Source organism: Pristiophorus japonicus, unplaced genomic scaffold (assembly GCF_044704955.1).
Source record: "Pristiophorus japonicus isolate sPriJap1 unplaced genomic scaffold, sPriJap1.hap1 HAP1_SCAFFOLD_1213, whole genome shotgun sequence".
NCBI classification, from domain to species: Eukaryota; Metazoa; Chordata; class Chondrichthyes; family Pristiophoridae; genus Pristiophorus; species Pristiophorus japonicus.
In genome coordinates, this window is record NW_027250877.1 from 63,883 (window position 1) to 89,020 (window position 25,138).

Here is a 25,138-nt window from a genome sequence, read left to right on the forward strand (position 1 = left end):
CCTGCCCCGCCATTCAATGAGATCGCGGCTGATCTTCGACCTCAACACTTTCCTGCATTGTTTCTGCATTCCATAATATCCAAAAATCTATCGATCTCAGCCTTGAATATACTCAACGACTGAGCCTCCACAGCCCTCTGGGGCAGAGAATTCTAAAGATTCACCCCCCTCTGAGTGAAGAAATTCCTCCTCATCTCAGTCCTAAATGGCCGACCCCTTATCCTGAGACTGTGACCCCTGGTTCTAGACTCCCCAGCCCAGGGGGAAACATCCTCCCTGCATCTACCCTGTCAAGCCCTGTCATGTTTCAATGAGATCACCTCTCATTCTTCTAAACTCCAGAGAATATCGGCCCAGTCTACTCAATCTCTCCTCATAGGACAAACCCCCCATCCCAGGAATCAGTCTGGTGAACCTTTGTTGCACTCCCTCTATGGCAAGTATATCCTTCCTTAGGCAAGGAGAACGACACTGTACACAATACTCCAAGTGTGGTCTCACCAAGGTCCTATATAATTGCAATAAGACGTCTTTTTTACTCTTATACTCAAATCCTCTTGTAATAAATAGGGTTTCCAACCCGCCAGGATTGGCCTGGAGTCTCCAGGAATCGAAGATTAAACTTCTGGATACTTCTGGGAGCAAAACCCAGGTGAAAAATCATTGCAGGCTTTAAAGAAATAATTTTATTTCAACACTTGTTTATTAATCATAAAAATGTTGGAGGTGGATAAAATAATTTTTGACCAATAGCTGATCAGGTAATGTTGCTTTCTGATTGGCCGTGGGAAGGGTGGGAGGGCGCCATGAGGATGGACATGTCGGGCGACCAATGGGAGGAGATCAAAGCTCCCAGATTAGAAGCCGCCAGAGTTGGCAACCCTCCTACCCCCACCTAGTGGTGGGTTCGAGAACACCAGCTTGGTTGATCCACAATAATACTGCAGGGGAACAAGAGAGAGAGAGGGAAACATTCAAAACTGAACAGAAAGGGAAGATTGGGTCACCATTTTGCGGAATACTCCGTTCAGTGTGATCCCGAGCTTTCGGTCGCCTGTCGCTTTAATTCCCCTCTCCACTCCCACTCTGACCCCTCCGTCCTCGGCCTCCTGCACTGTTCCAATGAAGCTCAACACAAGCTCAAGGAACAGCACCTCATCTTTCGTTTAGGCACTTTACAGCCTCCTGGACTCAACATCGAGTTCAACAATTTCAGACCGCAACCTCTGCCCCCATCCTTTCGGACGGAAGTTTTTGCTGATGATTCTGCCACCCCCATTTACACCTCTGCCAGACCCAGCTTTTGTTTCTTAACTTGTCCCATTACCATCATCTTTTGTCTCACACCATCGTCTCTTTTGTCATTTAACCTCTCCTGCCCATCCCAGACCTTCCCTTTGGTTTTTTTCCCCTCCCCTTCCACCTTTCCCGGCCTCTGCACTTGCTTAGAACCCGTTACATCTTTAACTTTCTCCAGTTCTGACGAAGGGTCATCGACCGGAAACGTTAACTCTGTTTTTCTCTCTCCACAGCCGCTACCCGACCCGCTGAGTGTTGCCAGCATTCCCTCTTTCTGTTTCAGATTTCCGGCATCCGCAGTGTTTGGCTTTTGAAGATAAAAGACTGGATATAAACTTTTTCTGATGCTCCACCGTCTCTTGTGATGTCACTGAATAGAACTGAACTATTGTAACAAATCTGAAGTACTGAGTCAATACAGAGAGTGTCGTCAGACTGCTGGGCTGTGGGAGGGTAGAGGGAGGGCTGGGAGCACAGGCATTACAGACAAACTCTCATCCACAGACGATAAATAGTTTACCAATGTTCACAAATGTCTAAATCTACCACTGCATAAACACACTTGTGTGCACAATTCACGTGCTGCTATATTGGCTGTTCCTGCAACTTGAATTCCTTTCCTCACTGCACTCTCAGTGCAACTGCTGGCTTCCACGGGTCATTGGTAAGGCTAGTGGGTTGCAGTCTTCACAGAAACAAACTGAATTGCAGACACAGAACATTAGCAGGCGAGGATGCTTCAGGTGTATAAAGAGGTAAAGGTTGGCACTACTTCAAGCTAAACCGTGACAGCAGGGCACGGGGTGAAACCGATGAAAGGCAAATCTAGGTCTGATGTCAGGAAGGTCTACACGTGGAAGCTCTTCTGGGCAGGGTAGCGGAGGCAAAGAAAATATCCGAGGACCGTTAAGGAACCCGTTGAACGCTGGGAGGGGCCAGATTGTAGGGTCTTACTCGAACGATGCGCTCAATACTTCGTGCAGTTTTGGTCACCTTACTTAAGGAAGGATATACTAGCTTTGGAGGGGGTACAGAGACGATTCACTAGGCTGATTCCGGAGATGAGGGGGTTACCTTATGATGATAGATTGAGTAGACTGGGTCTTTACTCCTTGGAGTTCAGAAGGATGAGGGATGATCTTATAGAAACATTTAAAATAATGAAAGAGATGGACAAGATAGAGGCAGAGAGGTTGTTTCCACTGGTCGGGGAGACTAGAACTAGGGGGCACAGCCTCAAAATACGGGGGAGCCAATTTAAAACCGAGTTGAGAAGGAATTTCTTCTCCCAGAGGGTTGTGAATCTGTGGAATTCTCTGCCCAAGGAAGCAGTTGAGGCTAGCTCATCGAATGTATTCAAATCACAGATAGATTTTTAACCAATAAGGGAATTAAGGGTTATGGGGAGCGGGCGGGTAAGTGGAGCTGAGTCCACGACCAGATCAGCCATGATCTTGTTGAATGGCGGAGCAGGCTCGAGGGGCTAGATGGCCTACTCCTGTTCCTAATTCTTACGTTCTAATTATGTTCTAATACCATTCCCAATGTCTATCGATTGAGCAGGTATCTACAGAGCATTACCCCTATATTGCTGAAACATTCGACCCCTGCAGTGAGATCGGTGTCTGAGCTGTGAGCTGTGAGGGGAGTAGAGGATGAATAAAAGTGAGTTCACCATAAATTGTTCGGGAGGGTGCAAAAACCTTACAAAGTTTAGAACATGACGGAAATGCTCGACTGAAGTTCAAATTGGAGGAGCCAAATGAAAGCCAACAGTGTAAATGTTTAAAGTTCGAAACATGAGCCCCTAACATAAACCTTGGCTCAAAAGCAACGCATGCAAGTCTAAAGAAGCTGAATTTATATAGCGCCTTTCACATCAGGATATGCCAGAGTGCATCACAGCTAATTGATTACTTTTGAAATGTATGTAGACAGACAAACAGTAACCAATTTGCACACAGCAAGACCCCACAAACAGCAATGAGATATGTTGTTGGTCGAGGAATGAACATAGGTCAGGTCACTGAGAATACTCCCTTGCTTTCAGAGGATTCCATGGGGTCTTTTGCACCTCCCTCAACAGACATAGTGTCTTGGCTTCACATTACAACAGTGACTACACACCAAAAGTTCTTCATTGGCTGCAAAGTGCTTTGAGACGTCCGGTGGTCGTGAAAGGCGCTAGATAAATGCAAGTCTCTCTTTTCTTAACATCTCATCTGAAAGACACCACTTCTGACAACGCAGTGCTCTCCCAGTACTGCAGTAATGCCAGCCTACATTCTGTGCTCAAGTCTGTGGGGGGTGGGGGGGGAAGAGGGCTTGAACCCACGACGCTTTGACAGAGGTGAGGTTGCTACCAACTGAGCCAGTCACCAATGGCATCACTGAGAGTTAGTCGAAACCTAAAGATCTTCCAACACTTCTTTCACATTCAATGCCAGTGATGGGACTCTGATCGTCTTTGAACCGACAAGGGTTGCTAAGCCCCCCATGGCCACCACGTGAACTCGGAATAGGCTCAGTTTAAGCAAGAACAGTGGCAGACCACAGTGTTAGTGCTGTTGAAGTGATTGTCCCCAACATGAAGAAAATCATTCCCACTTGACACATTCATGGCTCGGGGGCCAAAGCTACAAACACGGTCACCACTGAGGTCAAAAACCCATCCGTTAATACCCGTCACTCAACCACTCCTGTCAAACGGCACATTGCTGGTTCGAACAGCGCGGTCCCAGATCTGACCTTCCCTCAAGGACCAACAACTCTTTTTGGCAACAGAAAAATAAACATTAAATCAAGTGCCCCCCCGATCTGGGAAGCACTCCAAACACTTTTCACGTGCCCTTTTTTTGTGTGTTTTTTTTTAGGTGATTTTTGTGTTTTTTTCGGGGGGCAGTAAAACCATATATTATACAAGTGCCCCCTATAAAAGGGGAGGGGGACACTAAAACCCGGCAATTAAAACAAATTAAACTTTGAAACATATAAAATCAAATTAAAATTTGGTTGCCGGGGGTAATGCACTCCAGTCCCTCCGGTGCCCACCTCTCTCGGAAGGCCGCGAGCATACTGTTGGCCACCGTCAAGGACCAACATATTTGACTTGTGAGGAACAGCTGCAAGGCCAGTCAGTATCTAACCTCTATATATCCAGAAACAAGGCTTCAGCTGTTGGATATATCTTGCCCCATCCCAAGTTCACAGAGGACAACTTATGAATTCTGTAAAAGGGATTGCGATGCTCATAAAAAGTTCCATGTGCATTGGAGCTACAGGCTCGTGTACTTGCAGGACTGAGGGATGTGTCAGGATTTGAGCAGGTGAAAGGAGTCACTAAATTGAACCCATTTTAGGTCCAAGTTGTGACTGGTTTATATTTAAGAATTGTTGACGGGATGTGGGCGTCGCTGGCAAGGCCGGCATTTAATTGCCCATCCCTAATCACTCTTGAGAAGGTGGTGATGAACCATCGCCTTGAACGGTAGAGGGGCAGTTAAGAGTCAACCACGTTGCTGTGGGTCTGGAGTCACCTATCGGCCAGACCGGGTAAGGGTGGCAGATTTCCTTCCCTGAAGGGACATTAGTGAACCCGATGGGCTTTTATGACAATCCGGTAGTTTCATGCTCACCATTACTGTCACTGGCTTTTTCATTCCAGATTTATTTAATTAACTGAATTTAAATTCCCCAGCTGCCCGGGGTGGGTCTCCGGCTCATTAGACCAGTACCACGATTGCTCTGCTACAGTTCACCAGGGAGTCCCTGGTCAAAGACCGCCCGAGGTGGCGAAAGTGCATCCGGGAGGGCACTGAGCACCTCGAGTCTCAACACAAAGAGCGTGACGAGGTCAAGCGCGGGCAGCGGAAGGAGCGTGCGGCAAACCAGTCCCACCCTCCCCTTCCCTCGACCACTGTCTGTCCCACCTGTGACAGGGACCGTGGCTCTTGTATTGGGACTGTTCAGCCATCAAAGAACTCACTTTGGGAGTGGAAGCAAGTCTTCCTCGATTCCGAGGGACGGCCTATGATGCTACAGTTCATTTTAATATAGGGGACAGTACAATGGAGGAAAGACAAGAGAGAGATATTGGATGCTAGGATTTCCTTAAAAACGGAGATTGAATGGGATTTGGAAAGCATCACATTACTCCAGGTTGAACAGAAAGCATCATTTACCCAACTGGAATCTGACTTACCGCTCATCTTTTCCGCCCTGATCCTTCACCACCTTGATTTAAAAAATAATCCTGGACTCCCTTACCCTGAACCCCATTTGGTTTCATTGATGGGAAGCGAGGATTGAACCCTGGGCTGGAAAATCCTTCCCGTTTATCCCCTGCAATGGGTGTACCGCAGCATAAATGCACGCGGGGAAATCCTGTCACTAGATTTTGGGGGTGTTATCTTTTACATAACATTTCTGAAAGTATTGTCCTTGTTATAGGGGAGGGGGAAGTTAGATTAAAAACAGGTTTATCATCAGTGAAAAAGATCTGCATTTAGATAGCGTGTTGCTCAAATATTCTAAATGGTTCCACCTTCAATGCACACAGGCCATTTTGTAGGAAGCAAGATCCCATAAACAGCAGGGAGATGAATGATCAGTTTTGGCCGGTGTTGGTCAGGGAGGAATGTGAGCCAGTGCAGCACAATGCCCGCTCTCTCTCAATAGCGCCGTGGGATTTTTAATATGCACGAGGCAGACGGGGTCTTTGCTTCACATCTCCCGACAATGCAGCACTCCCTCAGTATTACACTGGTGTGGCGGCCTGGTTTGTGGGATCAGGAGCGAGAGGGGTTTGAACAGACAATCTCCTGACCCGGAGGAGAATGCTGCGGACTGAGTCAAATCGAGAGAGCGAGGGGAAGAATGAGAGAGCAAGGGAATGAGAGAGCGAGGGAAGAAGTGAGAGAGCAAGGGAGAGAAAGCGATTGTGAGGGAGTGAGAGGGTTGGAGTGAGAGGGAGAGTGAGAGAATGCGAGGGAAGAAGTGAGAAGGAGGGAGAGAGGGAGGGAGGGGGAGAGGGAGTGAGCTAGAAAGAGGGAGGAAGAGGGAGGGAGCAAGGGAGAGTGAGAGATGGAGTGAGAGGGAGAGTGAGAGAGGGAAGGAGGGAGGGAGAGAGGAAGGGAGGGAGGGAGGGAGGGAGAGAGGAAGGGAGGGAGGGAGGGAGGGAGGAAGGGAGGGAGGGAGAGAGGGAGGGAGAAAGGGAGGGTGTGAGTGAGTGAGGGAGGGATCGGGAGACAGCGAGGAAGTGAGAGAGTGAGATTGTGATCGAGAGCGAGAGCAATGGGAGAGCGAATTTCAGCAGTTTCCCATTTCGATCAGTATTTTATGATGATTCAGTGAAAGCCACCTGCACACACAGACACACAGCACGGGACACAAGAGACAGAAACTCCATGTCAAATGGTTTTCTAATCTGTAATTAGAAAATTTAAAAACCTTATAAGTTCACCCTCTTGGCACAATGAAAAGACAAGTTTTTTTTAAAAACAGTAAATCTTGTAAAGGAGCTACTCAAGAAAATAAGTTGTTGCATTCTCAAAAAAAAATACTGTATTGTTACAAAAAAAGTACAATATAAATATCCTTGAACAAAAGCAGGCCAAGCCGTTCAGTAGTTGCTCCATCCATCACACTGGTGAAGCTGCAAGCCAGGCTCTGGCTGAAACTCAAGGACATTTGCGCAATGAGCTGTTGGGATATTGACCTCGGAACCACCCGCCTATTCCAGGGGTGACTCCGACAGGGGATTCCCAACCAATTGCTGGCGCACTAGCCCGGCCACTTGGTTAAACTCGCAGTCCATTTCACGGCCTGGCTGAATCACCGGGTCTGAGGCCGGGAAACGTGGGGGGCCGGCCCTTGGTGGAAGAGATCAGGAATGGGGCCGGGGGGGGGCTCGGTCGGTCTGGCTGGCTTCCCCCGAAGCTCAGGAACTGCGGTGGCCAGAAAAACTAAAAGGGCGCTCTCAAAAAGGACATAAACCACCTCACGTGGGAGATGTGTGTTTAAAACGACCCCCTCCACATTAACCTTCGAACCTTCACAGCAGCAATGCTTGACAGCAGTATTGGCCGGTAGAAGAATGGGAGTCATTTCTGCCGTGTGGCGTTATTGGTCTTAAATGGGAGAAAGTTACCGAGGTCTCAGGTTGTGCTTCCTCCATAAACCATCTCCCAATTTACACTCCGTGTTATGTGCCGCCCTGCCTGAATGTGTAGCCTTTGAGTCTGAAGTCACATCTACCGCCCAATCATTGCTAAAACTGCAGAATAAACAGTAGTGACAAAAAATACCTTCCCTCAGCTAATCCTTCTGACCTGCAAACGAAAAGTGCATCAGTAAATTCCTTGCACCTGGCGAGATTATTCCGAAGGAAAACAGGTCTCATATAATCGTGTTTTACAACTTTTTTTTTTCTTTGTTTGAGGTGAAACCGTCAAAGGAACAGTCTTATCCGTCAAAGAGCCGGAATATTCAAGCATCGGGATATTGCTGTAGATGAAATGCGAGTTTATGGAGAACAGGTCAGTCTCCCGAGTGGAGACAATGTGACCTTGGTACCACAGCATGGGCCTCACTCACTCACCTGCCCTACTTCACCTCGACTAGTTAGTGTCTTCCTTTACTATAATGGGGTGCTCAATGCTCAGAAACGTACAGTGCCCCACTAAACGTGCATTCTCTCACTCCCCCCCCACCCCACCCCACACACCCCACCGCATACCATGCCCGACGTGATTTCAGGGCGCTGGCATCGAACAAAACGTGGAGTGTAACGCGTCCAAACTTTAGACCAGTCCGTCTCTCCGTGTAACCCCTAACTAGCTCTAACTGTGCACACATTCACACACACTATTTTTTTTTAAAACTGACCTACTGTAAAAACACACATGCATGCCCACTCTGGAAGGTCCAATGCGGTGCGCACAGAGGCACTGGGGGCACAGGCATCGCTGCTCTTGAGGCCCCGCCAATATCCCAGCGTTCTTTGCCAAGTCAGAGGGCAGAAGATCGTTTCACAGGTATTGTCACCCCTCCCCCTCCCCCTCCCCCTCCCGGATGCATGCTTTATACAGATGTGCAGCCTCTACATCTAACAGTGTTTTTAAAATCAAAATCATGATTTGAAAGTAGTGAAATATACATATATATGTATATATAAAATTCCAGTGTAGATCCTTTTAGTGTTCTGTGTATAAACCCCATTAATCAACTCGTTAGCAGTCTTTTTTTTTTTAAAGTTACATTTCACAAATCAAAAACAAAGTCTGTGTGTTCAGTAGTATCTATATTCCTTTGTGGCTTTGACCCCTGAGAAACAGTACTGTCAAAGTACAGAGTCAGAAGGTCCAGTTAAAACAGGTGGTTGTCGCGGCAACAATTGGCGGCCAGCAGATGACAAAGCTGACACACGCCCGCCGAGCTGACAGGAAAAGACCCTGTTCTTGTAAATGCCAAACGATTTATTTATGAGATATACGTTTCGAAGTTTTTAAATCACGGATTCCTTTTCATTCTTTTCCTCTCCCTCTGCTGCGTCAGAGTAACGCTCATTTTATCCGATTCATTCTCATCAGTAGTACGATACAGGACGGAAGGCCAGCCTTGCTCAGGAAGGGGTGCTTCAGTAACTCTGTCGCCATCGCCCTCTGGGAGGGGTCCCGCACCAACAGGCGGTCCAGGAAGCCTTTTAGTAAGGGAGAAACCTGCGAGAGAAATATAACAAGAACATAAGAAATAGGAGGCCCCTCGAGCCTGCTCCGCCATTCAACGAGATCGTGGCCAATCTTCTACCTCAACTCCACCTTCCCGCACTATCCCTTAGTTCCCCAAAATCTATCGATCTCAGCCTTGAATATACTCAGCGACTGAGCCTCCACAGCCCCCTGGGGCAGAGAATTCCAAAGATTCACCCCCCTCTGAGTGAAGAAATTCCTCCTCACCTCGGTCTGAAATGGCCGACCCCTTTATTCCTCTGGGGCCAATAGATATACCTGCCGGTCAGCATTCTCCAACTTGTTCAGGCGAGGGAAAGGTTAATCGTGATCTGGCTCTGTGCCTGACGCAATCGAGTCAATGTGGGCTCAGTGATGGTCAGATTGGGTGGAGAAACGGGCTTTGCAGCCACAGTGTTTAGTCAAAATTAAATGCCGATTGTTGCTCCGAAGTCGGCAGAAGCAGCGAAAGAGAGAGAAAAATAAAGAGTTCAAACTTAAAACATTAGAGATAAAAATGATTATATTGCAGTAATGAAATTTTTTAAGTTTCAGAGAGTTTAAAAAGTATGAAAAAACAATCACCCAGGAAGACAGGAAATTCCCTGGAACTGTCGGCAGTCCAAAAGATTAAGAAGCAAAGATTTGTATTTATATAGCAACTTTCATATCCTCATGCTGTCCCAAAGCGCTTCACAACCAATGAAGTACTTTTGGAGTGTAGTCACTGTTGTAATGTGGGAAACGCGGCAGCCAATTTGCGCACAGCAAGCTCCCACATACAGCAATGTGATAATGACCCAGATCATCTGTTTTAGTGATGTTGATTGTGGGATAAATATTGGCCCCAGGACACCGGGGAGAACTCCCCTGCTCTTCTTCAGAATAGTGCCATGGGAACTTTTACACCCACCTGAGAGAGCAAACAAGGGCCTCGGTTTAATATCTCATCTGAAAGATGGCCCCTCTAACAGTGCAGCACTCCCTCATTACTGCCCCTCCGACAGTGTGGCGCTCCCTCAGCACTGCCCCTCCCGACAGTGCGGCACTCTCTCAGTACTGCCCCTCCGACAGTGCGGCGCTCCCTCAGTACTGCCCTTCCGACAGTGCGGCGCTCCCTCAGTACTGCCCCTCCGACAGTGCGGCGCTCCCTCAGTACTGCCCCTCCGACAGTGCGGTGCTCCCTCAGTACTGCCCTTCCGACAGTGCGGCGCTCCCTCAATACTGCCCCTCCGACAGTGCGGCACTCTCTCAGTACTGCCCCTCCGACAGTGCGGTGCTCCCTCAATACTGCCCCTCCGACAGTGCGGCACTCCCTCAGCACTGCCCCTCCGACAGTGCGGCGCTCCCTCAGTACTGCCCCTCCGACAGTGCGGCGCTCCCTCAGTACTGCCCCTCCGACAGTGCGGCGTTCCCTCAGCACTGCCCCTCCGACAGTGCAGCGCTCCCTCAGTACTGCCCCTCCGACAGTGCAGCGCTCCCTCAGTACTGCCCCTCCGACAGTGCGGCGTTCCCTCAGCACTGCCCCTCTAACAGTGCGGTGCTCCCTCAGCACTGCCCCTCCGACAGAGCGGCGCTCCCTCAGCACTGCACTAGAGTGTCAAGAGTGGATTTTTGTGCTCAAGTCTCTGGAGCGGGACTTGAACCCACGACCTTCTGACTCCGAGGCGAGTGTGCTGCCCACTGAGCCACGGTTGACACATATATAAATAACAAACACTGAAATCGCTTAATTCACTGAAGCGATAAGGACACAGACCTGCTTTCTTATAGGACGTTGCTAATGACTGGATTGCAACAAGTTTCTAATACATGCCACTCCGCAGTGCGTTGAATAAAGGAAGAGCAGTAATGCACCGAGCAACATATTACCTTCTGACCATTCTTCAATTTGGGGGGCAGGTTGTCCCGTATCATCTTCATGGCCTTGAGCGGAGGTTCGTTGAAATATGGAGGTTCCCCGTCGACCATCTCTATTACCATGATACCCAGAGACCAGATATCCACCTGGAAACGAAGGCAGTGCCGACAGTTACTCACGTTCATCTCTGGAGCGAGCAGCGCCTAAACCCCTTTCACTTTCCTTCCCACGGCCAACAAAGCACCGAGGGGGAAAGTTACGGAAATCATCCCAAACGCTCGACCACAGTGAGGCAGACAGCTCTGTCGTTACAAGGTGAATATAAACATTTTTTAAAAATGAGTTATGTTTAAAAACAGATCACATCCTCACTGACCCAGTCATTCGCCCAGAATCTCCCATCACGAGGACACAGCAACATAAGGAGCAGGAGTCGGCTATTCGGCCCCTCGAGCCCGCTCCACCATTCAATAAGATCACGGCTGATCTTTGACCTCAACTCCACTTTACTGCACTGTCCCCATATCCCTCGATTCACTTAATGTCCAAAAATCTATTGATCTCAGCCTTGAATATACTCACTGAGCCTCCACAGCCCTCTGGGGCAGAGAATTCCAAAGATTCACCACCCTCTGAGTGAAGAAGTTTCTCCTCATCTCAGTCCTAAATGGCCGACCCCTTATCCCGAGACTGTGTGGTCCCTGGTTCTAGACTCCCCAGCCCGGAGGGAAACATCCTCCCTGCATCTACCCTGTCAAGCCCTGTAAGAACATAAGAAATAGGAGCAGGAATAGGCCTTTCGGCCCCTCGAGCCTGCTCCGCCATTCAATAAGATCATGGCTGATCCGATCATGGACTCAGCTCCACCTCCCTGCCCGCTCCCCGTAATCCCTTATTCTATATGTTTCAATGAGATCACCTCTCATTCTTCTAAACTCTAGAGAATATCGGCCTAATATCAATCTCTCCTCATAGCACAATCCCCCCATCCCAGGAATCAGTCTGGTAACAAAAGAAAATTCTCCTTTCCTTAGATCCGAGCAACATTTTACTGCTAGAACAGTTTAACCTGAAGCTCAGACGATGCTCAATTTTAGAGGCAACGTCCATTAAAGCTTCTGCTGACATTACATGAAGATTGGAGATGGCTATTTACCCATGTAACTCGTTCTCTCTTCCCCTCCCGCTAGTACGGGCTCAGAATTGGCTTTGGCCTCAATCAAGTGGCTGCTCCTCGCGCGCAAGTCGAGAGGGTCAGCGGACTATTCGGCTTTGGAGAGCATCGCCGAAATCCCGAGCCCGTGCTCACCCGACGTCCACAGTTTGAGGCAGGAGTGGCAGCCTCGGGGCACTGAGGCTAATTGCGCTCAAGCTGAGATTGGGCTCACTCAGCGAAGAGCGGGGATCAAACCTGGGCTGCTCTTGGTCTGACCAGCTCGCTACCCATGGCGTGTGACCCACGTGCTCACTGAGACAATGTCGAGGCCTGCGACTTGCTTCTCAGTATCAGGTTTTGGGCAACTTCCAGTTTCTATGATTATGTACACAAGAAATAGGAGCAGGAGTCGGCCATTCGGCCCCTCGAGCCTGCTCCGCCATTCAATAAGATCATGGCTGATCTGATCATGGACTCAGTTCCACTTCCCTGCCCGCTCCCCATACCGTTTATTCCCTTATGGCTCAAAAATCTGTTACATCTTTCCTGCAAATAATCTAATGCACTTGCCCCATTTTGCTAAATAAGGGTAAGAACACACAAACACACACACACACACACACACACACACACACAAACAAACACACACACACCACACACACACACACACCACACACCACACACCACACAACACACAAACACACACACACACACACACACACACACAAACAAACACACACACACCACACACACACACACACCACACACCACACACCACACACACAACACACAACACACAAACACACACACACACACACACACACACACACACACACACACACCACACACACACCACACACACACACACACACACAGTTACCTCTGGTCCATATGGTAGCCGCGAGATCAGCTCCGGGGCCATCCAGTACGGAGTGCCCACCAGGGACTTACGTCTCGGCACATCCTTCGAGACCTGGGCACAGAATCCAAAGTCGGAGAGCTTCACCTGAAGAAAGACAAACGCACAGCATGACAGTGTGGAAACTCAGCAAGGTGTCTGCCAACAAACTGCATCGACATGAGTACGTTCTGCAATCGCTAACTTTTTACAACAACAACTTTTATTTATATAGCGCCTTTAACGTAGTAAACCGTCCCGGGTCGCTTCTCAGCAGTGTTATCAGACAAAACAGATACATTTGATGCCGAAGAAGAAATTATGGTTAAAGAAGTCAGTTTTAAGGAGCGTCTCGAAGGAGGAAAGAGAGGTCGAGAGGCGGAGGGGTTTAGGGAGGGAGTGCCAGAGCTTGGGGCCCAGGCAACAGAAGGCACGGCCACCGATGGTGGAGCGATTATAATCAGGGATGGTCAGGAGCGCAGGCATCTCGGGGGGTTGTGGGGCTGGAGGAGGTTACAGAGATAGGGAGGGGCGAGGGTCATGGAGGGATTTGTAAACAAGGTTGAGAATTTTGAAATCAAGGCGTTGCTTAAGTGGGAGTCAATGTAGGTCAGAATACACCAAGTTATTACAGGAGGGCTTTCACCCCTTAAAGCCTTGCTGTTTCTTTTTATTCCCTCTTCTCCGTCCACTCCAATTTCTTTTCTCCCTCTTGTAAGGATGGCCATGCCCATCATCGCTGCTGTTCTGACCCACCGCGAGCTTGTACAGATGTCTCCGCAGCCAGTGCGGAAACCAAAACCTTAACCTCCAACCTGGGGCAGGCTGCGGGACCGTGCTGCACAGTATAGCTCAGGTCCACACAAGGGCTGTGCGTTTACCAACTGAGGCACAGGGGGCTGGGTTCACGTTGGAACCCAATACCGGGGGCAAGCGATACATTGGCTCGTTTCTCATTCCTTTAACATGTGCAAGATTGCCACTTGGTTAATGGCAACCATTAGTGGCCTGGCTTCATTTGTTTTTAAATCTTGGAACAATTTAAATATGAACAAAAGAAAAAGACACTTGGATTTTATATCCCTGCAATTTCGAACATGGCAGATTTCCAACCTCCGGCAAGAGACACAGCTTTGTCACATTGCACTGCGCAGTACCACCTGTGACCAGATAGGGGCACTCCTACCCTACAAGATCAGCAGTTTTATTCAGAATTAATGGCACTCCGGTTTTATACAATTTATACAATAGTCTTCTTGCACCCACACCGATCTTAGCCCCTTAATAACTCCACCCAAAGCGGAAGATGATAGCTGGAGCATGGAGAACATCTGTAAACAAGCAGGGAATCGTTTGGGGCAGAAATGCTTTATTGTTTTGACTTTCAGTGATCCAAGGAATTGTTCCTTGATCTACGTGGCTCCGGTCTCTCCCAGATCGGCAGAGAATCTTGGAGACCGAGGTCCGTGCCTTATGGACAATTGGAGATTCATTTCCTGCCGTGCCTTCTCGGCACTGCAGTGCGCACTGGCAAGGTGCATTCACTGGGCAATCGGTGCCCACGTTACAAAAGGGGAAAAAAAGATAGCTCGAGCAAGCAGGCGATCCAGTGAGAGTGAGAGTGAGAGTGTGCCCGGGAGGGAAGGGTGTGAAAAGAGGGGGAAGCGCGCACGTGTGTGGGGGGGTGGGGGCGCGGGGGTAGGAGCACGACCAGGAGAGGGCAAGCAAGGGGAAGGGGGGTGGGGGTGGGGGGAGCGCGAGGAAGGGGGGGGGGGGGAAAGAGAGCGAAGGAAGGGAAGGGGAGGGCGAGGGGAGAGCAAGGGATGGGAAGGAGAGAGAGCGAGGAGGGGTGGGGTTGGGGGGCAAGAAGAGCAGGTGGAGAAAGAGAGCGAGGTGGGGGAGAAAGAGAGCGAGGGGGGGGAAGAGAGAGCGACGGGGGGGGAAGAGAGCGAGGGGGGGAAGAGAGCGAGGGGGGGAGAAAGAGAGCGACAGGGGGGGGAGAGAGCGAGGGGGGGGGGAAAGAGAGCGACAGGGGGGGGAGAGAGCGACGAGGGGGGGGGAAGAGAGCGAGGGGGGGGGAGAGAGCGAGGGGGGGAAGAGAGCGAGGGGGGGAAGAGAGCGAGGGGGGGAAGAGAGCGAGGGGGGGGAAGAGAGCGAGGGGGGGGGGAGAGAGCGAGGGGGGGAAGAGAGCGAGGGGGGGAAGAGAGCGAGGGGGGGAAGAGAGCGAGGGGGGAAGAGAGCGAGGGGGGGAAGAGAGCGAGGGGGGGAAGAGAGCGAGGGGGGGAAGAGAGCGAGGGGGGGAAGAGAGCGAGGGGGGGAAGAGAGCGAGGGGGGGAAGAGAGCGAGGGGGGGGAAGAGAGCGAGGGGGGGGGGAGAGAGCGAGGGGGGGGGGAGAGAGCGAGGGGGGGGAAGAGAGCGAGGGGGGAAGAGAGCGAGGGGGGGAAGAGAGCGAGGGGGGGAAGAGAGCGAGGGGGGGGAAGAGAGCGAGGGGGGGAGAGAGCGAGGGGGGGGGAGAGAGCGAGGGGGGGGAGAGAGCGAGGGGGGGAGAGAGCGAGGGGGGGGAGAGAGCGAGGGGGGGGAGAGAGCGAGGGGGGGGAGAGAGCGAGGGGGGGGAGAGAGCGAGGGGGGAGAAGAGAGCGAGGGGGGAGAAGAGAGCGAGGGGGGGGGAGAGAGCGAGGGGGGGGAGAGAGCGAGGGGGGGGAGAGAGCGAGGGGGGAGAAGAGAGCGAGGGGGGGGGAGAGAGCGAGGGGGGGGAAGAGAGCGAGGGGGGGAGAGAGCGGGGGGGGGGAGAGAGCGAGGGGGGGAGAGAGCGAGGGGGGGGAGAGAGCGAGGGGGGGAGAAGAGAGCGAGGGGGGAGAAGAGAGCGAGGGGGGGGGAGAGAGCGGGGGGAGAGAGCGAGGGGGGGAGAGAGCGAGGGGGGGGAGAGAGCGAGGGGGGGAGAAGAGAGCGAGGGGGGGGAGAGAGCGAGGGGGGAGGGAGAGAGCGAGGGGGGGGGAGAGAGCGAGGGGGGGGAGAGAGCGAGGGGGGGGGAGAGAGCGAGGGGGGGGAGAGAGCGAGGGGGGGGAGAGAGCGAGGGGGGGGAGAGAGAGGGGGGGGAGAGAGCGAGGGGGGGGAGAGAGCGAGGGGGGGGAGAGAGCGAGGGGGGGGAAGAGAGCGAGGGGGGGGAAGAGAGCGAGGGGGGGGAAGAGAGCGAGGGGGGGGAGAGAGCGAGGGGGGGGAGAGAGCGAGGGGGGGGAGAGAGCGAGGGGGGGGAGAGAGCGAGGGGGGGGAGAGAGCGAGGGGGGGGAGAGAGCGAGGGGGGGAAGAGAGCGAGGGGGGGAAGAGAGCGAGGGGGGGGAGAGAGCGAGGGGGGGGAAGAGAGCGAGGGGGGGAAGAGAGCGAGGGGGGGGAAGAGAGCGAGGGGGGGGGAGAGAGCGAGGGGGGGGAGAGAGCGAGGGGGGGAGAGAGCGAGGGGGGGAAGAGAGCGAGGGGGGGGAAGAGAGCGAGGGGGGGGGAGAGAGCGAGGGGGGGGAGAGAGCGAGGGGGGGGGAGAGAGCGAGGGGGGGAGAGAGCGAGGGGGGGGAAGAGAGCGAGGGGGGGGGAGAGCGAGGGGGGGGAAGAGAGCGAGGGGGGGAAGAGAGCGAGGGGGGGGAAGAGAGCGAGGGGGGGGAAGAGAGCGAGGGGGGGGAAGAGAGCGAGGGGGGGGAAGAGAGCGAGGGGGGGGAAGAGAGCGAGGGGGGGAAGAGAGCGAGGGGGGGGGGAAGAGAGCGAGGGGGGGAAGAGAGCGAGGGGGGGAAGAGAGCGAGGGGGGGGGATAGAGCGAGGGGGGGAAGAGAGCGTGGAGGGGAGCAGGGGAGGAAGAGAGAACACTCAAGGGAAGAGCAATGTGATAACGACCAGATAATCTGTTTTTGTTATGTTATGTTTGTTATATTGACCCCAGGGCACCGGGGAGAACTCCCCTGCTCTTATTCGAAATAGTGCCGTGGGATTTTTTACGTCCACCTGAGTCTCATCCGAAAGACAGCTCCTCCAACAGTGCGGCACTCCCTCAGTACTGCACTGGGAATGTCCCCCTGGAGTGGGACTTGAACCCACAACCTTCGGACTCAGGGGCCAGTGTGCTGCCCACTGATCCACGGCTGACACTTTAACACAGATGGGAGGCGCAAATCTCAATTGTTGCTTAACTACTTTCACAAGAAGGTCATTCTACATTTTGGCATCTGTTCCCACCCGCCCGCCCGGCCCAGGGAGCCACGTCTACGGGTGTCACACCTACCCGTCCGTCGTGTGTTAAGAGGATGGAGTCGCTCTTGATGTCTCTGTGGATGACCCCCTGGGCGTGCAGAACAGCCAGACCCCTCAGCACAGATAGGCAGACAGTGGCTATCTGCTCCTCGTTCATCCTGCAGGACAGTATTCAAAGCTTTCATTATCGGCTAACTGCTGCCCGTAATCTCCCCCCAGATTTATGGCATCATCAGAAAGTGACAACACGATAAGCGAAATCGCAAAAGTTGGTGCAGCCAAAATCTTACAACAAAAAACTCACACCGAGAGTTTGATTTAACAACAACCTGTATTTATATAGTGCCTTTAACGTAGTGAAACGTCCCAAAGCGCTTCACAGGAGTAGTAAGAGACATAAAATTTGACATCGAGCCACATAAGGAGAAACTAGGGCAAAGAGGTGGGTTTTAAGGAGCGTCTTGAAGGAGGAAAGAGAGGCGGAGAGGTTTAGGGAGGGAGTTCCAGAGCTTGGGGCCCAGGCAACAGAAGGCACGGCCACCGATGGTGGAGCGATTATAATCAGGGATGGTCAGGAGGGCAGAATTAGTTCAGTAGAAAAGGCAAAAGATTCGTTCGTAAGAGAAAACATATTTACACAGAAATATTGAATTCAGTCACGAAATGTACTTTTAAACTAAATGGAATAATTTTTATAACAGTCCTGTGAAGCACTTTGGACGTTTTACTACGTTAAACGTGCTATATAAATGCATATGTTGTTGACCGGTCAGCATCGCACACACAGACGACAAATACTTACAGAGCTAGATACAGTAGATGCAGGGAGGATGTTTCCCCCCGGGCTGGGGAGTCTAGAACCAGGGGTCACAGTCTCAGGAAAAGGGGTCGGCCATTTAGGACTGAGATGAGGAAAAACTTCTTCACTCAGAGGGTGGTGAATCTTTGGAATTCTCTGCCCCAGAGGGCTGTGGAGGCTCAGTTGTTGAGTATATTCAAGGCTGAGATCGATAAAGTTTTGGGAACTAAGGGATCTGGGTATAATGCACCAATGGTGGGGCGATGCAAATCAGGGGATGCCCAAGAGACCAGAATTAGAGGAGCACAGAGATCTCGGGGGTTGTGGGGCAGGAGGAGATTACAGAGATAGGGAGGGGGCAAGGGCCACGGAGGGATTTGAAAACAAGGATGGGAATTCTAAAATTGAAGTGTTGCCGGATCGGGAGCCGATGAAGGGTCAGCGAGCACAGGGGGTGGCGGGTGAGCGGGACCAGTCAGCGGGCGATCCGTACCTGGTATGCGTTACGATGTCAGTTAGTGCCCCTCCTTCCAGGAATTCCATCACCACCCACAGCTCATCATCCACCAGGTAACTGTTGTACATTTCCACCACGTTTTCATGATGGTAGTCTCGCATGATCACAACCTGCAGAGAAGAAAAAGGAACAAACGCCTGTGACTGACACTCCGGGGATTACACAAGAACATAAGAAATAGGGACAGGAGTCGGCCATTCGGCCCCTCGAGCCTGCTCCGCCATTCAATAAGATCATGGCTGATCTGATCTTGAGCTCAGCTCCACTTCCCCGCCCGCTCCCCAAAACCCTTCAATCCCTTATCGTTCAAAAATCTGTCTATCTCCCCCTTGATTATATTCATTGACCCAGCCTCCACAGCTCTCTGGGGCAGAGAATTCAACAGATTCACAACCCTCAGAGAGAAGAAATTCCTTCTCATCTGAGTTTTAAATGGCCGACTCCTTAATCTCAAACTATTCCCCCTAGTTCTAGATTCCCCCATGAGGGGAAACATCCTCTCTGCATCTACCCTGTCCAGCCCCCTCAGAATCTTGTTTCAATAAGATCCCCTCTTATTCTTCTAAACTCCAATGGGCTTAGGCCCAACCTGCTCAACCTTTCTTCACAAGACAACCCCCCCCCCCCGCCATCTCAGGAATCAACCGAGTGAACCTTCTCTGAACTGCCTCCAATGCAAGTATATGCCTCCTTAAATAAGGAGACCAAAACTGCACGCAATACTCCAGAGGTGTGGCCTGACCGTACCTCACTCAGAAAACTCAGCTATAATCTAAAGAGGGCCCTTCTCGCTCGTCAAGATTTATAGGTCATAAAACATTTTATATATCGCTGTCGCTGCACAGATGGCCGCGTAATCCTCAATCTGTTTCGGGGCAGCCTGGCTTTCATTTGAAGCAACTGCAGCCTTTTGCCCCCGGGCAGCTTTGAAACTGGGGTTGTGATACACATAGAGGCAAGTCGTTCCCCAATAACCATAGACAGCGCCGTCATGGAATGCAGGACTACAGTTATGTCGTGTCTGTGACTCTGGACTGGTAACCCCCTCCAGTTCAAATCCGACCGTGGAAAGCTGTGAAACTGAACGGAACAATCTGGTAACGTGATTCGGGGAAGGGGTCCCGGTCTCAGCGACCCGCGATCGAGCAGCCCCAACAACGGACAGCGTGGAAACAGACCATTCGGCCCCAGCTAGACCATGCCTGTATAAAAACAGACAATGCTGGAAATACTCAGCGGGTCCGTGCCGGGGTTTATGTCTCACCGCTCCGTGCCGGGGTTTATGCCCCACCGCTCCGTGCCGGGGTTTATGCTCCACACCAGCCCCCTCCCACCCCTCTCCATCTCACCCCCATCACCATATCCCTCTATTCCTTTCCCCCTCATGTGTTTATCCAGCTTCCCCTTAAATACATCGATACTATTCGCCTCAACCCCTCCCTGTGGCAGCGAGTTCCACATTCTCACCGCTCTCTGGGTAAAGAAGTTTCTCCTAAATTCCTTATTTTTAATGCACTTTGAGGTGACTGAATTAGCGACTCAGTACGACACGCCAGTACCACAGGGACCGTCACTGTTCAAATCGGGGGCCTGGGGCAGGGTAATAAATGTCGTCCAGCCAGCATTACCCACATCCCAGGGCCCCGGAGCGAGGGGGGGGGGGGGGGGAAGAAAGAGAGCGAGGGGAGCGGAGAGCGAGGGGGGGAGGGCGGAGAGCGAGCGAGGGAGAACGCGAGGGAGGGAGGGAGCGAGAGGGAGAGGGCGAGAGAGAGCAAGCAAGAGAGTGAGAGAAAGAAAGAAATGGAAGAAATTTTTTTTAAATCAGCCATTCTGGTGAAGACATGATTTTGCGTAGCTGTGCTGCCTTCAGCAGTGGAATAGCCCGAACTTACTGTCGGGATGGAGGGCCTGTGCAACTGCTGGTAACTTTCAAGAAAGGAGTGGACAAGAGTCTGTGTGTGAGGGGGGGACCTGGGGGGGCTATCAATGCTTCAGCTGTGGACAAACCCACCATGACCCTCAGTGTGTGTTTCACGGAGTACACACCAGGAGCATCGCAAGTGCATTCATCAGCCCCAAACCCCAAACAAACTGACTGGAAAACAAAATGCTTAACCCCGCCTCAGGTCTTTTATACTCCATTCACGTTTATCTTTTTAAACAAAAAGAACACTCTTGGTCAAATTTCCACAGGAGCTGCCATTTCTTATGGAGGTGGTTCCTCTTGTGCCAATGCAGTCCCAGTGCTAGGCCCCCTGACGATGTTCATAAATACCTGAGCCCCAAGTACCCTGTGCTCATTATCCAGGGTAAGATCAGATAAAGTTCACAACGGTGCCAAAAGCAATTAATATAAAACCACTTCCACGCCCCCATTTGTATGTAGGTCATGTCTTCCGAATAAAAGGAAATTACTTCATAGCTGTGTCAGCTGTGGCTCAGTGGGTGAGTCAGAAGGTTGTGGGTTCAAGTCCCACTCGAGGAAATTGAGCACAAAGAATAATCTACGCTGGCACTCCCAGTGCAGTATTGAGGGAGCGCGGCACTGTCGGAGGGGCAGTACTGAGGGAGCGCCGCACTGTCGGAGGGGCAGTACTGAGGGAGCGCCGCACTGTCGGAGGGGCAGTACTGAGGGAGCGCCGCACTGTCGGAGGGGCAGTACTGGGGGAGCACCGCGCTGTCGGAGGGGCAGTACTGAGGGAGCACCGCGCTGTCGGAGGGGCAGTACTGAGGGAGCGCCGCGCTGTCGGAGGGGCAGTACTGAGGGAGCGCCGCACTGTCGGAGGGGCAGTACTGAGGGAGCGCCGCACTGTCGGAGGGGCAGTACTGAGGGAGCGCCGCACTGTCGGAGGGGCAGTACTGAGGAAGCGCCACACTGTCGGAGGAGCAGTACTGAGGGAGCGCCGCACTGTCGGAGGGGCAGTACTGAGGGAGTGCCGCACTGTCGGAGGGGCAGTACTGAGGGAGCGCCGCACTGTCGGAGGGGCAGTACTGAGGGAGCGCCACAGTGTCGGAGGGGCAGTACTGAGGGAGCGCCACAGTGTCGGAGGGGCAGTACTGAGGGAGCGCCACGCTGTCGAAGGGGCAGTACTGAGGGAGCGCCACGCTGTCGGAGGTGCAGTCTTTCGGATGAGACGTTAAACCGAGGCCCTGACTGCCCTCTCAGGTGGATGTAAAAGATCCCATGGTCACTATTTCGAGTTCTACCCACTGTCCTAGGGCCAATATTTATCCCTCAATCAGCATAAAAAAAAATAGATTACCTGATCATTATCACATTGCTATTTTTGGGAGCTTGCTGTGCAAATTGGCTGCTGCATTTCCTAGATTGCATAAGAATATAAGAAATAGGAGCAGGAGTAGGCCATTCGGCCCCTCGAGCCTGCTCCGCCATTTAATACGATCATGGCTGATCTGATCATGGACTCAGCTCCACTTCCCTGCCCACTCTTCATAACCCCTTATCCCCTTTTCGTTTAAGAAACTGTCTATTTCTGTCTTAAATTTATTCAATGTTCCGGCTTCCACAGCTCTCTGAGGCAGCGAATTCCACAAATCCACAACCCTCAGACAGAAGAAATTTCTCCATCTCAGTTTTAAATGGGCGGCCCCTTATTCTAAGATCATGCCCTCTAGTTCCAGTCTTTCCCAATAGTGGAATCATGCTCTCTGCATCCACCTTGTCAAGCCCCCTCATAATGTTATATGTTTCGATAAGATCACCTCTCATTCTTCTGAATTCCAATGAGTAGAGGGCCAACCTACTCAACCTTTCCTCATAAGTCAACCCCCTCATCCCCAGAATCAACCGAGTGAACCTTCTCTGAACTGCCTCCAAAGCAAGTATATCCTTTCCTAAATATGGAAACCAAAACTGCACGCAGTATTCCAGGTGTGGCCTCACCAATACCCTGTACAACTGTAGCAAGACTTCCCTGCTTTTATACTCCATCCCCTTTGCAATAAAGGCCAAGAGTTCATTGATTCACTGATCACTTGCTGTACCTACATACTAATCTTTTGTGTTTCATGCACAAGTGCCCCCAGGTCCCGCTGTACTGCAGCACTTTGCAATCTTTCTCCATTTAAATAATAACTTGCTCTTTGATTTTTTTCTGCCAAAGTGCATGACCTCACACTTTCCAACATTATACTCCATCTGCCAAATTTCTGCCCGCTCACTTAGCCAGTCTATGTCCTTTTGCAGATTTTTTGTGTCCTCCTCACACATTGCTTTTCCTCCCATCTTTCGTATCGTCAGCAAACTTGGCTACGTTACACTCAGTCCCTTCTTCCAAGTCGTTAATATAGATTGTAAATAGTTGTGGTCCCAACACTGATCCCTGCGGCACCCCACTGGTTACTGATTGCCAACCCGAGAATGAACCATTTATCCCGACTCTCTGTTCTCTGTAAGTTAGCCAATCCTCTATCCATGCTAATATATTACCCCAACCCCATGAACTTTTATCTTGTGCAGTAACCTTTTATGTGGCACCTTGTCAAATGCCTTCTGGAAATCCAAATACACCACATCCACTGGTTCCCCTTTATCCACCCTGTTCGTTACATCCTCAAAGAATTCTAGCAAATTTGTCAAACATAAATCCATGCTGACTCTGCCTGACCGAATTTTACTTTTCCAAATGTCCTGCTACAGCAGTGACCACACTTCAAAAGTACTTAAGAACATAAGAAATAGGAGCAGGAGTTGGCCATTTGGCCCCTCGAGCCTGCTCCGCCATTCAATAAGATCATGGCTGTAAAGCGCTTTGAGACGTCCAGTGGCCGTGAAAGGCGCTATATAAAGCCAAGTCTTTCTTTCATTGGTGTGACTCAACTTATTTCAGCATCACCCCCCGCTCCCCCAACCCCTAGTGGCTCCACTGGTAAAAGCACTGAGCCAAAGTGGAATGAGATCCAGCAGAAGGAGTGTTCCAGGTTCAATTTGCGGTCTGAGCTGAGTTAAGATGTCTCAGCCTGGCCTACAGTAAGGAGTGCTACAACTGGCCTCAGTATCTGGGGTGGGGAGGGGGTTGGGGGAGGGGGTGTGCGGGTGTGGGCAAGAGAGTATCAGCCGCGATTCCAGCCAGAACATGCGAGAGAATCGGGCAGTGCCGTGATCCTTCCACAGGCGAATAGCCCACTGCCCCTCATGGCTAAAGCTCAGGCATGGCCATCAGGGGGAGACATTAGTTGTCGCCCAGACAGTGGGACACCTCATCAGCACCGGCAGGGGAAGAGGCGAGACCATTGGGGTCAGGGAAATGCAGCTACAGCAGGAGGAAGGTGACAAACACGGGGCATCTTGCCTGTAATTCACTCAAACATCCACCTGTATTGATGCTTACTATGCAGGTTAGGGAGTGGGAGAGCACGAGAAAGCGAGCGCGCGAGAGAGAAAGCGAGCGCGAGAGAGAGAAAGCGAGCGCGAGAGAGAGAAAGCGAGCGCGAGAGAGAGAAAGCGAGCGCGAGAGAGAGAAAGCGAGCGCGAGAGAGAGAAAGCGAGAGAAAGCGAGAGCAAGAGCGTGCGAAAGTGAGAACGAGAGAAAGCAAGCGCGAGAGAGAGAGAGAGAGAGAGAGAGAGAGAGAGAGAGAGAAAGCGAGAGAGGTCCATTATATAGACCAGTACTTTACGTATCTGTAATAAACACAGTTTGGACACAGACCTGAAACGTTAACTCAGTTTCTCTCTCTCAACAGTTGCTGCCTGACCTGCTGAGATTTTGTGTCTTTACTTTCCGGGTATACGTGGCTAGGTTTGAACGTTCACCAAGATAGAGAGGTGTCCATTATACAGGCATGGTGGCTCTGAGCCATTGCTGGCATTTGCCTGTATGGCCCCCACTTGTTTAGAGGGAGGCAGTGTTACACTCAGTGGGCTGTGTGTGAGTGCCAGTGTAGGCACATTACCTCATTGAACAGCAGTTCCCGCCTCTGCTGTTTCCGCAGGTCCATTTTCTTCACAGCGACCAGCTTCCCCGAGCTCTTCACGGTGGCGATGCAGACGATGCCCGTCGAGCCCTCGCCGATCTTAATGAAATTGTCCAGGTAGGACCGGGGGTCCCCGGGGTCCACCACCATCTGCAGGGCGGCCCGGAACTGCTGGTGGGACACGCGCTGGGGCTCGCGCTGGGGCGACCTGGAGTCCGGGCCCTGGGGCGGCGGCGTGTACGCAGCCTGAGAGGGGCTCTGCGACGGGCGGGCCAGGTGCGTGTCGGAGCCGTGAGCCGGCAGGCCCGGGTGTGCCGGCTCAGGCTGAGCCGCTCTGTGCTGGCCTGGCTGTGCTTTGCTCGTGCTGTTCTTGGCGGTGCTGGGACCATTGTGCCGGGCGTCATGGGGTATTCCCACCCGGAGATCAACCTGGACGGAAGAAGGGGGAAAGGTGGGGGGGGGGGGGGGGGGGTGGAATAGAGAGTTTGTTAGAATAGATCATTCTGAGCTCGTGCCCGGTTGAGCATCGTTTCGTTTTCAAAATACTCATCCTTGTTTCCCTCGCCCCTCCCTATCTCTGTAACCTCCTCCAGCCCCACAACCCCCGCCCCCCCCCAAGATGTCTGCATTCCTCTAATTCTGCCCTCCTGACCATCCCTGATTATAATCGCTCCACCATCGGTGGCCGTGCCTTCTGTTGCCTGGGCCCCAAGCTCT

The 25,138-nt window shown here is 51.9% G+C and overlaps 1 protein-coding gene across 1 annotated transcript; it reads right to left on the reverse strand.

The window, feature by feature from the left end:
* Nucleotides 1–8,363: 8,363 nt before the first annotated feature.
* On the reverse strand, nucleotides 8,364–24,859 carry LOC139242089 (serine/threonine-protein kinase PAK 4-like; the record flags this gene model as incomplete). The annotated part of the gene is made up of 6 exons (XM_070870235.1): nucleotides 8,364–9,017; nucleotides 10,899–11,033; nucleotides 12,924–13,049; nucleotides 17,203–17,329; nucleotides 18,464–18,597; nucleotides 24,401–24,859. Coding segments are annotated over 6 exons (1,137 nt in total), but the record flags the coding sequence as incomplete, so codon positions are not given.
* Between the last annotated feature and the right edge of the window lie 279 nt (nucleotides 24,860–25,138).